We start from the raw sequence: 13551 nt of genomic DNA, 5'->3' as shown, positions 1-13551 counted from the left end.
TGCAAACTCTTAACAATCCTCCCAAGAGATTAGACTGGCCCCCGCTCTAACACTTTTTTGGAAGGCCCTAAAGATGTGATTCTGCCAGCGGAGCTGGGGAACCCAGTGGGATTGAGACCATTAAATGGGTGGTATGAATGTGTGTTGTTGCCGGGGTGTGGGTGGAGGGGTTATTATAACCCAGATTTACTTAACAACTCAACTAGTCCTTAGTTGTTACTAACTCAACAACTATAGCGATTCACTTAACAACTGTCTTAATAATAACAGAATAACCGAGTTGGAAAGGGACCCTGGAGGTTTTCTAGTCCAATCTTTGCTCAAGCAGGAGACCCTATACCATTACAAACAACAGAAGTTTCCGTGTGTGTGTGTGTTAATTATGGTCATAAGTTGAGGACTACCTGTATCAATACAAGTTGTATAACAGGCAGAAATTCAGTGAGTTAAGTACTTTGTTCCATCCAGGGAAAACTGTAGGTGTAGAATTTCTGCCTCTTGTAACCTCTTCTAGCCTGGATCTTTATAAACCTGTAGATCCAGTGATGAGATGCAGTCCATGTGAAGTGATCATGTGAAGTGTTAATATCACTTTACAATGCCTTGGTAAGGCCACACTTGGAATACTCATCCAGTTTTGGTCACCACGATGTAAAAAAGATGTGGAGACTCTAGAAAGAGTGCAGAGAAGAGCAACAAAGATGATTAGGGGAGTGGAGTCTAAAACATATGAAGAACGGTTGCAGGAACTGGGTATGTCTAGTTTAATGAAAAGAAGGATTAGGGGAGACATGACAGCAGTGTTCCAATACCTCAGGGGCTGCCACAAAGAAGAGGGAGTCAAGCTATTCTCCAAAGCACCTGAGGGCAGGACAAGAATCAATGGGTGGAAACTAATCAAGGAGAGAAGCAACTTAGAACTAAGGAGAAATTTCCTGACAGTTAGAACAATTAATCAGTGGAACGACTTGCCTCCAGAAGTTGTGAATGCTCCAACACTGGAAGTTTTTAAGAAGATGCTGGATAACCATTTGCCTGAAGTGATGTAGGGTTTCCTGCCTAAGCAGGGAGTTGGACTAGAAGACCTCCAAGGTCCCTTCCAACTCTGTTATTCTATTCTATTCTATGACTGAGTCTTATTACAGGAGAAGTTGTCCTTTTCTATTCAACTGAGAAGCCCCTTCCCACCAAATGGATCAGGTGCATGCCCGGTACAGCAAGAGGGCTCTCCTCTTTTGATTTAGACTCTGTTCACTTCTTGGATCACCAGTGGTACCTGATTCACAAGGCTGGGGGATAGACGGTTATCCTGACACTGGGAATAGATGCTGCAGATGATTCACAGGGCTGGTGAGAAGAAGGCTGCATCATCAACACATTCCTTTAAAAAGCAATTCATGAGTCATCATTGAGCTGAAGTTAGGCAATTGCGTGGCTGTATCGTAGGCTGTAGGAGAACTGGCTGAAGTCCATCTTCAGCCCTCAAAAGCTTATCAGATGGTTTGTCATCTCTCTCAGCCCAACTCAAAAGAGCATATGCCTCCTTCAGTTCCGGGAGAAAAAGTGGAATATAAATCTTATCAGTGTGAATCGATGAATAGGAGCCTTGGTAGTACAGTGGTTTAAAGCACCCTGTTATTAAGACCAGCTGCCTGCAATTACTGCAGGTTTGAATCTCGCCAAGGCTCAAGGTTGACTCAGCCTTCCATCCTTTCTAAGGTAGGCAAATTGAGGACCCAGTTTGTGGGGGCAATAAGCTGACTTTGTATGAATATACAAAAGGATGAAGGCTATTGCTTAATGCATTGTAAACCGCCCTGAGTCTCCAGAGAAGGGTGGCATATAAATCAAATTAAAAAAAAAAAAAAAAAAAAACCCAGAGAATTCAAATGGTGGTAGTTCTTGAATTAGGCCAAGGATCTGCAATGGGCAAAAGGAAACAGGAAGAAGACAAACAACCGAGACAATGGGCAGATAAATTAAACTGAGTCTGGACAAGACCTATAACTTGAGTAAACATTTTAGACAAAACCATCGCTAGTTCTCACAAAGATAAAGGGAGGGGGAGGGGAAAAGTACCTTCAGACTTGTCTATGGAGATTCTCAGTCATCCAGGTCATGATTGTCCCAAAGGTGCTTTTTCAAGAGGCCACTGGACTTTCCGGTTTTTCTTTGAAGACGTTTCGCTTCTCATCCAAGAAGCTGCTTCAGCTCAAGAAGCTCAAGAAGCTTCTTGGATGTGAAGCTCAAGAAGCTTCTTGGATGTGAAGCTCAAGAAGCTTCTTGGATGTGAAGCTCAAGAAGCTTCTTGGATGTGAAGCTCAAGAAGCTTCTTGGATGTGAAGCTCAAGAAGCTTCTTGGATGTGAAGCTCAAGAAGCTTCTTGGATGTGAAGCTCAAGAAGCTTCTTGGATGTGAAGCTCAAGAAGCTCAAGAAGCTTCTTGGATGTGAAGCTAAAGAAGCTTCTTGGATGTGAAGCAAAACATCTTCAAAGCAAAAACAGAAAGTCCAGTTGCCTCTTGAAAAAGCACCTTTGGGACTACCTTAGGACTTGGGCAATTATGTAACTTATATGCTTGTAATACAAGTAGTATGGGTTTGCATGACTTTGGGTTTCTAATCTGCCCTACCTCGGAGGCTTGGGAAGATCCATCATGATTCACACGCTGGGAATAATGAAAGGAACATTTCTGACCCCAGCATTGTTTTTCCAGTGGCAGATGCAGTTTGGCAGCTTCCAGGTGGCCAGTCGTGATCAGATACTTGTCTCAGTGAAGACCATTCCTTCCGGGAAGCTAAAACTCAGCCAGAACTATACAGTCACTAATAACCAATCAGGTAAGACACTTTTACAGGGCACATAAACCATGCTTGCGTCACCTCACTTCAAATGTGTATTTAGAAAATCCCAAAACTACTTCTGCTGGACACCAAGAACCTCAGCATAGAGAGTTAAGTGAAGAAGAGAAATGGTCAGGAGATCGTTGGAAGGTTTTAAACTGGGATAAGAGGGAAAACACCAGTTCCAGCCATCTTTGAGCGCCCTCTAGTGTGAGCTGATAACAAAACACAGGTAGTCTCGACTTACAACCATTCATTTAGTGACTGTTCAAAGTTATAATCGCGTTGAAAAAACTGACTTATGATTGTTTTTCACACTTATGAGTATTGCAGCCAGAGGTGGGCTTCACATAATTTAACAACCGGTTTGTCCCAGCACTGAAAATGTGAACACGCATGTGCGGGGCCTTCTGTGCATGCGGTTTGCTCGAGTGTGTACTTGCACTCATGTGCGCGGCTCAAAAAACACAGCTAAATAGGACAGCATACTGCCGGAGTGGGTGGACGGGTCCACCCACAGGTCACAACTACCGGTTCGCACGAACCAGCTGAGTCCCACCCCTGGTTGCAGCATTCCCCTGGTCACATGATCAAAATTCAGGTGCTTGGCAACTGGCATGTATTTCAAACAGTTCCTTTGTCTTGAGGTCATTTGATCACCCTTTGTAACCTTCCCAGGTGGCTTCTGGCAAGCAGAGTCGGGCGGAGAAGGGGAACCCTCTGTCAGGACGGCCTCCTTTCATTATCCAATAAAGAAAAACCCCGACTCCATTTTCATAGAGAAAGGTAACTTTTACTGGATAAGAACTGAATGCAGTCAAAGAAAAGCAAGGTCTGAAGCAAAGGCGCGAAAATCACATATAGAAAGCATCCCACCCCAACTGTCCAGCGTAAATCATCCAATCCACAGGTTCTCCAGGGGTCATGTGGGAGCAAATGTCTGGCAGGGTCATCCTCTTGCTATGCCACGACCGTTGACCTTGAGACGCTTCAGCAAAGATTCACTTTCATTTTCCTCCAGTTCGCTTCCCCCTCCCAAGAATCCCAAGAGCTCCCCCCCTTCCTCCATTTCATGGCAGCCGAGCAAGTAAGCTATGAAAGAGCGGAGGCTGACAGATTGGCTTAATGATCGCATGATTCACTTAACAGCCGCACTGATATATTTAACAACTTTGCCAAAAAGATCGTAAAACTCACTAAACAACTTCTTTGCTTAGCATTGGAAATTTGGGGGTCAAATTAGCTGTACAGCGATTGCCATGAACTCATGTCCTGGGGAAAAAACTAGTGTGCCGTGGCAAGGAGGCTTTGTGGTTGTAGCCTCTTGACAACAAAAGACAATTTTGTTTTTTCAGGAAACTTGAAAAACAAATAAAATATTATAATTATAATTACAGGGGAGACTGTTGCTATAAAGCAGGGTTGTCAAACTCAATTTCATTGAGGGCTGCGTCGGGGCTGTGGTTGACCTTGGGGGGATGGGCAAGTGTGACTGACTGGGTGGGCGTGGCCAGCTTGATGCCACTCCCCAAACTGATGTCATGTTTCCTCTTTGCATTGGGTAGACTGGGCCGAAGCCATGCTGGCCTGATGTTTCCTCTTTGAGTTGGGTAGACCGGGCCGGTGCGATGCAGGACGGCCCCAAGGGACGGATCCAACCACATTGGGGGGCAGATCCAGCCTGCGGGCCTTGAGTTTGACCCCCCCTCCTATAAAGAAACTTGTCATATGATGAGACTTAATTTTCTTAATTTTCAGCACCTGAGTTCCAGTACAAATGGGTACCAGCTTCCCGGGCTATTGAGGTGTCTGCTCCCAAGGCCATCACTGCACGCCTGTGTCATAACCTGGGCAGGGTATGCACAGAACTGCACCAATCTTTCCATCAGGAGGTGGGTTCATAAAGGGGAAAAAAGACTAATGTGGAAAACACCCATGGATGATGGCAGTGGTGGTGGGGGGGGTGAGAAGAAAGAGAAACTGAGGCCAGGAGCATTGCAGAAAGCAAACAATGTTGGCAGAAGTAAATGTTGGAAGCCTTGTGGGGAACAAATCTTTCTGGTCTGGCATCAGGAATGCAAAAGGGCATCTTAGGATGTTCCCTTCATCCTTGCCCTCCAAGCTTTTTCCCACTGCACCATCTAGGGATGCCCAATTGATGGCTAGTTTCCTCCCTGGTCCCCCCCCCCAATACATAGAAATTATTAAACTATTAAACCATTAAATTGTATTACAGGTAGTCGTCGACTTACAATAGTTAATTTAATGACTTTTCACAGTTACGGTGGCACTGAAAAAAGTGACTTAGGACCATGTTTCACATGACCGTTGCAACATCCCCACAGTCAAAATTCAGGCCCTTGGCAACTGGCTCATATTCATAACAGCTGCAGTGTCCTGGAATTGTGTGATCACCTTTTGCAACTTTCTGAAAGGCAAAATAAATTGGAAAGCCAGATTCACTTAGCAAATGTGCTACTAATTTAACAACTGCAGTGATTCACTTAACAACTAGCAAGAAAGGTCGTAAAATGAGGCAAAACTCACTTAACAACTGTCTCACTTATGGTTATGGTTGTAAGTGAAGGACCATCTGTAATAGTTCAGATGTGATGAGTTTCAGATTCTGGAACTCTGGATTTGTTCGGAGGCACTATTTTTTTAATGCTCATTTTATTTTGCTGTTATTTGGTTGTCCCTGGTGTCTCATGTAGAACTCAAGAGTTGAATTTTGCTTATTTGTTTGTGTTTTTTTTTAATGGCTTGTTTTCTCTTTACCTGCCAGGTACTGGTTTCCAAACATCGCCCTGCAGTGCTGCCGTACGAGTTCCTTCTTCCCTGTCTGTGCATAGAGGTGGGTGCGGCACCTCAAGAGGTTCCAAGTGTGGTTTTTTTGAAGTGGGGGACAATGCAAAATTTGGAGAGAGGGATTAAAGAACCCTATGAAATTCAGTCTCCTGACAGATTTCACTAGATTTCTTTGTATATTTTAATTGATTTATTTATTCATGACATTTATATGGCTGCTCATTTCACAAAAAAAGTGATTCTGGCTGCCGTACAACTTAAAGATAGAATGGCTAAACATAATAGCAATAGCACTTAAACTTATATACCGCTTCACAGTGCTTTACAGCCTTCTCTAAGCAGTCTACAGAGTCAGCCTATTGCCCTCAACAATCTGGGTCCTCATTTTACCGACCTCAGAAGGATGGAAGGCTAAGTCAAACTTGAGCCTGGTGAGATTCGATCTGCCAAACTGCTGGCAGCCAGTGATCAGCAGTAGCCTGCAGTACTGCACTCTAACCACTGCGCCACCGCAGCTCTATAAATGCCTTTGTTGATCTATTCAAAAGGTGGCAAGATATTATTTGAAGGGCTCTTGGCAATTTCCATCCTTGGCCCCACCTGAGGTTAACCACTGAGCCAAGGATGGGATGCAATCAACTAGCATCTTTCTGACTTAGCTTCTTTTTCTGCAGGCATCACATAACCACCAAGACAGCTTACGCAAGATGGTGTGTCCTTTCCAGGATCAGCCAAAAGCCTGTGAGTTCTGCTTTAGGCAAGATTGATGATAGTGGGTTTTTTTAAAAAAAATAATTGGTTGATCAGGAGCTGGGATTTCATAGGTTATGGGAAGAGTCAGTGGCTCACAAATGGCAAATATCTGATGCCCATACTGTGGAATTCTTGGTGCTCTGAGCTTGGTCGTTTGCATTTCATTACCCAATTAGGTAACATCATCAGTGCTAGGGAGTATGAGATTTGCTCCCTGGTTATACACAATAGCTTACCCTGCCATTGTTGAGGGGTGTGTGATCTTGATAGTTCCTTGATCAAGGTATTGTTTTCTGCTTGGTTGTTTGCTTGATTTTTGTCTGGTGTTAATCCCTGCTTATCTGCATGTTGGCTACTGAAGAGAATATTCTTGTTTCCTTTTTAGCTTTTTTATTGTCTCTTTTCAATGGTGGGTATATGTGGATTATCTCTAGGTGTTCCTGGTTCATGCCCATACCTCGGTGGCCTTTAGAGCCCTGCTGTTTTTTTCTTCTCTACTCAGAAAGTCTGTTAGTTAGCTTGGAGGCAAGAAACAGACTGATGTGATAGCAGGAAACTAGTAATCTGGAATGTAACCAGGAAGATAATAATAATGATCAATATGGAGAACAGGTTTTTGTTTTGTGTTTTTATTAACCTCACCTTTTTACCAGTATCTTGTTGCTCAGACATTGTTTATCTCGTTGCCATAAAATATTCATTAGCTAATTTCTACATAAAGAAATACTTTAGAGTAGTAGTTTAAGGCACTAGGCTAGAAGCCGGGAGACCATAAGTTCTAGTCTTGCGTAATAACATTTTAATGAAATCGGCCTGGTGACCTTGGGTTGGACACCTTCTCTCAACTCTAAGAAGAAGAAAAATGAAGTTCTGAAATTATTGCCAAGAAAACATCATAGACTTGTCCAGGAAGCTGCCTGGAGTCAAGAATGACGTCAAAGCACACACACTGACAAACACAATACTATGTACTATACATAACAGATAAACTTAAACTCTTCCAGATCATTGCCTGATCATTCAGTCATAAGGAATCTCTGACTTGCTTAATGAATACATATGTTGTCTGAAAATGCTCCTTTTTGTTCTGCTAAAGGGACAGGGGCTTGTTTGATTCACCAATCAAACAAGAGAGATTGTGGTGTTCAAAACAATTATTTCCAAGTCGTGCTCAGCAAATGTTTGCAGAATTAGTTGGCTCATCAATGATTAGTTGGCTCTCATTGGCCAGGTTTAAACATCAGCCTTAGCATGGTTTATTTGTTTAGACTTTCTGCGATTTGTGAACCCAGCCAGTTTATATTTAACAAAATTGTAGCTATTATACATGTGGGAGCTTAGCTGTTCTCTTTACATCCAACAGAATTCATGGGACTTTTATGAAGATAAAACAGGGTAACTTTGCACAATTTCAGTCTGCATTTCTTGGATGAATTACATCCTCTGTGTCAACTCACTGTTGTTTTATAGTTAAACATTAGAACTATTTCAAACATGTTGTAATATTTTAATTTTTCTGGGAAACTAAAGTATTTTACTTATTTATTTTGTGATCTGCCTTACGTATAACATTTCAAAAGGATGGATGGATGGATGGATGGATGGATGGAAGGAAGGAAGGAAGGAAGGAAGGAAGGAAGGAAGGAAGGAAGGTTTATGTTTTCTTCCATAATTATTTCTACCTGAGACAACAGAGTACCTAGTCAGCTGGGATACCTGTAGGTAGGAAATGCAATGGTAGAAACCAATATTTATTTTCAATAGGTGTTTGCAGCTTTTGTTTAACCCTACATCCATTTTTCAAATTCATATTTGCCTTTGCAGTTTAGGTTATACTTTATGACAGATCAAACTGATTACTATAGACCATGCAGACAGGATTCAGAAAAGAATATTTCTAAACAAAAGAGAGCGATTGTCTGGAATTCCTGGAAAAAGACTGTTTCTCCTAACAAAATAAACATTAGGAAAATACTATACAACATAATACGATATTAATGTCATAGTGTCAGAAGAAAAAGGTAGGATTGAAAAACTGTGAGAAACTATTATATGTTTAGAAATGTTTCATTCATTCATTCATTCATTCATTCATTCATTCATTCATTCATCATATTTAGAGATCACCTATTCCCCTGAAAGAGCTGCTCTGGGCAGCATACAAATAGCATAAAAACATAGAAATTGGTTTGTTTGTTCATTCATTCATTCATTCATATTCCTTATTTATTTTGCTAGATGCTGCAGATCTCTGGTCCTCAGCGCACTTTCAACACTTCAGTTCCAGTGCCAAAACCGAAATGGCCATATGTTTGAGCGGCCGCTGCTCCTTTCACCCCACTGTCTCACTTTGTTGGAAGGAAAACTCCGTTCCAGAGGCAACCTGTCAAGATATCCCCAATTCCACAGTCCCTGTAGCCAACTGGGTAAAGAGACATGGAGATCATACCGAATAGGATGAGAATAACAAGGTTTTGTGGGAAGGGCGGCCAAGTAGCAAAATGGAGGCCAAGTGATTCTAGGAACCTGCTCCCTTAGTGGAGGCCTTATGCTTGCACACTCCATCTCCTGAACAGATGGAAGGAAAAAGGTGGAAGGCAGAATGGTATTTGTTAAGGGAATGTCCTTATCAGGCAGTTTACAAGAGAGCCTATCCCAACCAGCTATGCTAGCTGAGGAAATGAGAGAGAAGCAGGTGGGGGGGAAAGATCATTCTGAGATGTTTGGACATTGTACCTCTGGAATTCATTGACTTATTTTCTTTATTTATTCAGAATTCTATGCCATTCGAGTTTGAAGACCCTGACAAGCTTACAGTTCCTATTGCAGTAAGTAAGATTAAAGCCCCCAAAGCTAATCACAATCACATTCCCTCCTAATCAGTTCATAGTGCCTGGAGACGTTGGCGCAAAATAATCTTTTTGGCCAATCTCCAATAGATAGATGGATTTTTTAAAAAAAAACCGTTCCATGAAAGCAGAAGACGAGGGAAGAGGATGAGCTTATATGTGGGGGAAGCCTGTTCCACAAGAGGGGCCCTGAGTCTTGTGCACCAGGTCCCTGATGATCACATTCCTTCAAGAGCCTTGGTAGTACAGTGGTCTAAGGCACCCTGTTATTAAGCTGGTTATTAAGACCAGCTGCCTGCAATTACTGCAGGTTTGAATCTCGCCAAGGCTCAAGGTTGACTCAGCCTTCCATCCTTTCTAAGGTAGGTAAATTGAGGACCCAGTTGTGGGGGCAATAAGCTGACTTTGTATAAATATACAAAAGGATGAAGGCTATTGCTGAGCACATTGTAAGCCGCCCTGAGTCTCCGGAGAAGGGCGGCATATAAATCAAATTTAAAAAAAAAAAAAAGCAGGACTCTTTCCAGTCTTGCTGGATAGGTAGATTTACTCAGAGCAAGCAGTTTTGGAAATACCAGGCCTGAACATATATAGGGCTTCAAAAGTAACAATCAGCATTTTAAATTGCACCCAAGAGATAACCAGTACCAAATGCAGCTCTTGTAGTAGAGGTGTCATGTAGATCAAGCATCCCCAAACCCCTAGGCCGCCACCCACTACCAGCCCAAGGCCTGTTCGAAACTGGGCTGCGTGAGCGATGGGCATGTTACCGTGACTTACCGTGTTTCCCCGAAAATAAGACCTGTCTTATATTTTTTTTGAACCCTGAAATAAGCGCTTGGCCTTATTGCCATGTGTTAAAAAGCCCGATTGGGCTTAGTATCAGGGGATGTCTTATTTTGGGGAAAAGAAGGTATATACCTCTTCACAGTGCTTTATAGCCCTCTCTAAGTAATTTACAGAGTCAGCGTATTGCCCCCAACAATCTGGATCCTCATTTTACTGAAGGATGGAATACTGAGTCAACTTTGAGCCTGGTGGGATTGGAACTGCCAAATTGCAGGAGCCGGCAGTCAGCAGAAATAACTTGCAGTACTGCATTCTAACCACTGCGTCACCACGGCGCATAATAATATCTGGAGGCAGCATGGTCCCTATTCCTATTAGTCCCTGTAAATATAATAATAGGAAGACTTGCTGATTGTTTTTTTTATCAGGGTTATTTTGAGGCACAAAGACTATATTGGGAAAGAGACAGAGAGAGAGAGAGAGAGATGCTCCCTTCCATTGTCCTAACATGGAGTTCTTACTCTAGGCGTACATCGTTGAAAGCGTAGATGTGAATCCACAGCTCTGCTTCAAGGTAAGAGAAAACATCGACACACAGACACGCATCGCATCCTTACAAGGTAGTTGCCTCTTAAGAACTGGGTTACTACGATCTATTACAAGCCTAATGAAGCCTCCTGAATTTTGAAGGTAGAAGCGTGCAGTGAAAGCAATGAATTTTATTTAGTTTAGAGGTTGTTGAAGTAGATTGTATCTGTGCTGTTATGAAAGTACACAGCTAAGATGAACATAGATAGGGAGTCCTCGACTTATGACTTGTTGCTTAGTAAGTGTTTGAAGTTACGGTGAACCTCCTTGTGGGGGACTTACGACCCGGTTCCAAAGTTCCAAGGTGACCATACCCACCGTGATCATATGACCATATCTTGGGTACTTGGCAAATGGCCTGCATTTACAGCTGTTTGAAGAGTCCCACAGTCACGTGGCCTCATTTTATGAGTATTTTGTGCAAAAAATGACATTTACTTCCATTTTTCAGCAAAAACAGGCCATAATGAATCATTGGTTTATTTAATGATCACCGCAAAGAGGTCATAAAATCGGGACAGTCGCGACTTAAGTTTGTGATGGGCAGACTCCATTAGGGCTGCAAATTGAGGATCACCTCTAGAGCAAAATGCGCCATTCCAAAGGAAAATTACTCAGGCCAAACTACTTCTTTGAGATTCAGTAAACAGTCATCAAAAACTCTTTTAAAATGTATTTTTCATACATTTACAGGATAGTAATCTGACTGTTGTAGCTACCCCGGGTTATATTGTATAAGAAGGTGGTCAGATAAGTCTTTTAAATAAACAAAAATAAAAAAGCACACGAAGTTTCTCCAAGAAAAGCATATGAGATGCATGTTTACTTAAAATTCTGTGGAATATCTCAAGTAATGTCAGAAGATGATGATGTAGTAGTTCTAGATGGGTTACTTGTAGTCTGCAGGACTACAAATGAATCAGTCCTTAGAAAGAATAATCTGGAATAATCCGGAATAGAATAGAATAGAATAGAATAGAATAGAATAGAATAGAATAGAATAGAATAGAATAGAATAGAATAGAATAGAATAGAATAGAATAACAGAATTGGAAGGGGCTTTGGAGGTCTTTTAATCCAACCCCCTGCTCAGGCAGGACCTGGCCTATACAATTTCAGACAAATGGTTGTCCAATCTCTTCTTAAAAACTTCCAGTGTTGAAGCATTCACAATTTCTGGAGGCAAGTTGTTCCACTGGTTAATTGTTCTATCTAATGTAAGGATTGCAAATATGGTATCTGCAAGGTATCTCTGCTCTGCCTGCATCCCTATGACTTCCCATATTGAATTTAAATAGAAATGATGGCAAATCACGTAGGATCTTTTTGATCTTCGACAAGATGTCACGCGAGCTTATGTTAAATACAGGAGGCCCAATGAGATTTTGGCAAAGTTTAATTTTTAAAAGAATTGTATTATTCTTGGTTGAATTACAGATTGCTCCCCACCCCATAAATTTTAGTATATCTTTATTTCTGAAAGTCCTTAAAAACAAGTGAGATAGTCAGGCTTCAGCCTTGAGGCAATAATTAAAAGATTTAATATAGCTCAGTCCTTTAATTTAGGGCAGTTCCTCATTCCAGTTTGTATGACAAATGTTTAATGAAGAAAGGTACAAGGTTAACTGGGGGACTTAAATATTCTTAAGTATTAAATCTGCAAAAGTATTAACTGCAGGGTTTTATATGATGAGTCACAACCCAACAATTTATCTTTTTTTAGTTTTCTTACATGAACACCAGCCACACGGAGTGCCCACACCAGACAGGTGAGTCTATTTAAGTCACTATGCGAACCTCCATTTTTGTTTCATGGGGAGACCAGGGGATTAATGATTAATCTCTACCTGTTGAATTGAATGGGTTTCTCAGAATACCAAGTCCCTCGTTCAGGAATGTCGACCTCTTTATACTCTTCTTCTGAATAATCTCTTAATGAGCATCATATCTTCACAATTGGTACTAATGAACTTTATGATTCCTACAGGGAAACAAACCATTGTTTTGTAAACTGCTACTCTCTGGATTCTTTTTGATTATCTCTAGTCTATGGTCTGCCCCTTCAAGTTTCCTTTGCAAATGCCTAGAGCAACTTGAAGAGTTTATTCCTAAGTAACTTTTTGCAATAATTAATAGAGACAGTTTTTATTTAACTACAACCACAGCTTCCAAGGTGCAGCCTTAACATTAAGACAATGCTCTGGGATTTCCTTCCAATCTTGGGTAAAAGGAAAAAAATAGAGTACCTCATGAATAGGGTCATGCTACAGATCTGTCAATTTTGTACATACCACAACCAGATGTGGGGGCAGATGGGTCTGTGTGTACATTGCAAGTTGCAATCAATGAATAGTATTTTGTAATCTGAATCCAGCGCTAGGATGCTAAGCAGAAAGACTACCATTTTCACAATTTCCAGTTAGATGTGATAGTCGCCTTTGACATGAAACTTTAAGGGATATAAAATGAATGCTTATTTATTTGCTTTAAAAGGCATTTTGGTCTTCAAGATGCATCCTGTATGTACAGCTACAACTGAATAGCAGCAGAAGATAATTAATGTTATCAGAAAGGCAGGTAGCACTAGCTCAGATGTTACTGCAAGGAAACTTGCTAATGGAAAAAAGTATAGAAGTGATGAATCAAAGAAGGGCAGATTTCAAACTTAAAGATTTAATTTTTTTTTTAAGAAAAAAAAAGAAGAGTCCAAGATCTAGGCATTAAGATGAGCTCAGAATAGAACAGAACAGAACAGAACAGAACAGAACAGAACAGAACAGAATAGAATAGAATTCTTTATTGGCCAAGTATGATTCGACACACAAGGAATTTGTCTTGCTGCATACACTCTTAGTATACATAAAAGATACGTTCGTCAAGAATCATAAGGTACAACACTTAATGATAGTCATAGGGAACAGA

At 41.3% G+C, this 13551-nt stretch overlaps 1 protein-coding gene across 1 annotated transcript in view; it reads left to right on the top strand.

Annotated features, from left to right (window-relative positions):
* Window positions 1–13551, top strand: part of IL17RE (interleukin 17 receptor E) — a 37641-nt gene that overhangs the window by 12733 nt on the left and 11357 nt on the right. The window contains exons 5-13 of the mRNA XM_034431738.3: window positions 2716–2839; window positions 3521–3628; window positions 4601–4734; window positions 5628–5696; window positions 6325–6391; window positions 8642–8829; window positions 9178–9231; window positions 10568–10615; window positions 12353–12398. Coding sequence (XP_034287629.2) covers window positions 2716–2839; window positions 3521–3628; window positions 4601–4734; window positions 5628–5696; window positions 6325–6391; window positions 8642–8829; window positions 9178–9231; window positions 10568–10615; window positions 12353–12398 — 838 coding nt within the window. The remainder of the gene's footprint in view (window positions 1–2715; window positions 2840–3520; window positions 3629–4600; window positions 4735–5627; window positions 5697–6324; window positions 6392–8641; window positions 8830–9177; window positions 9232–10567; window positions 10616–12352; window positions 12399–13551) is intronic.

This window comes from Pantherophis guttatus, chromosome 2, assembly GCF_059756535.1.
Source record: "Pantherophis guttatus breed Tessera chromosome 2, ASM5975653v1, whole genome shotgun sequence".
NCBI classification, from domain to species: domain Eukaryota; kingdom Metazoa; phylum Chordata; class Lepidosauria; order Squamata; family Colubridae; genus Pantherophis; species Pantherophis guttatus.
Note: the sequence above shows the minus strand (reverse complement) of the source record. Positions and strands in the feature narration are given on the sequence as shown.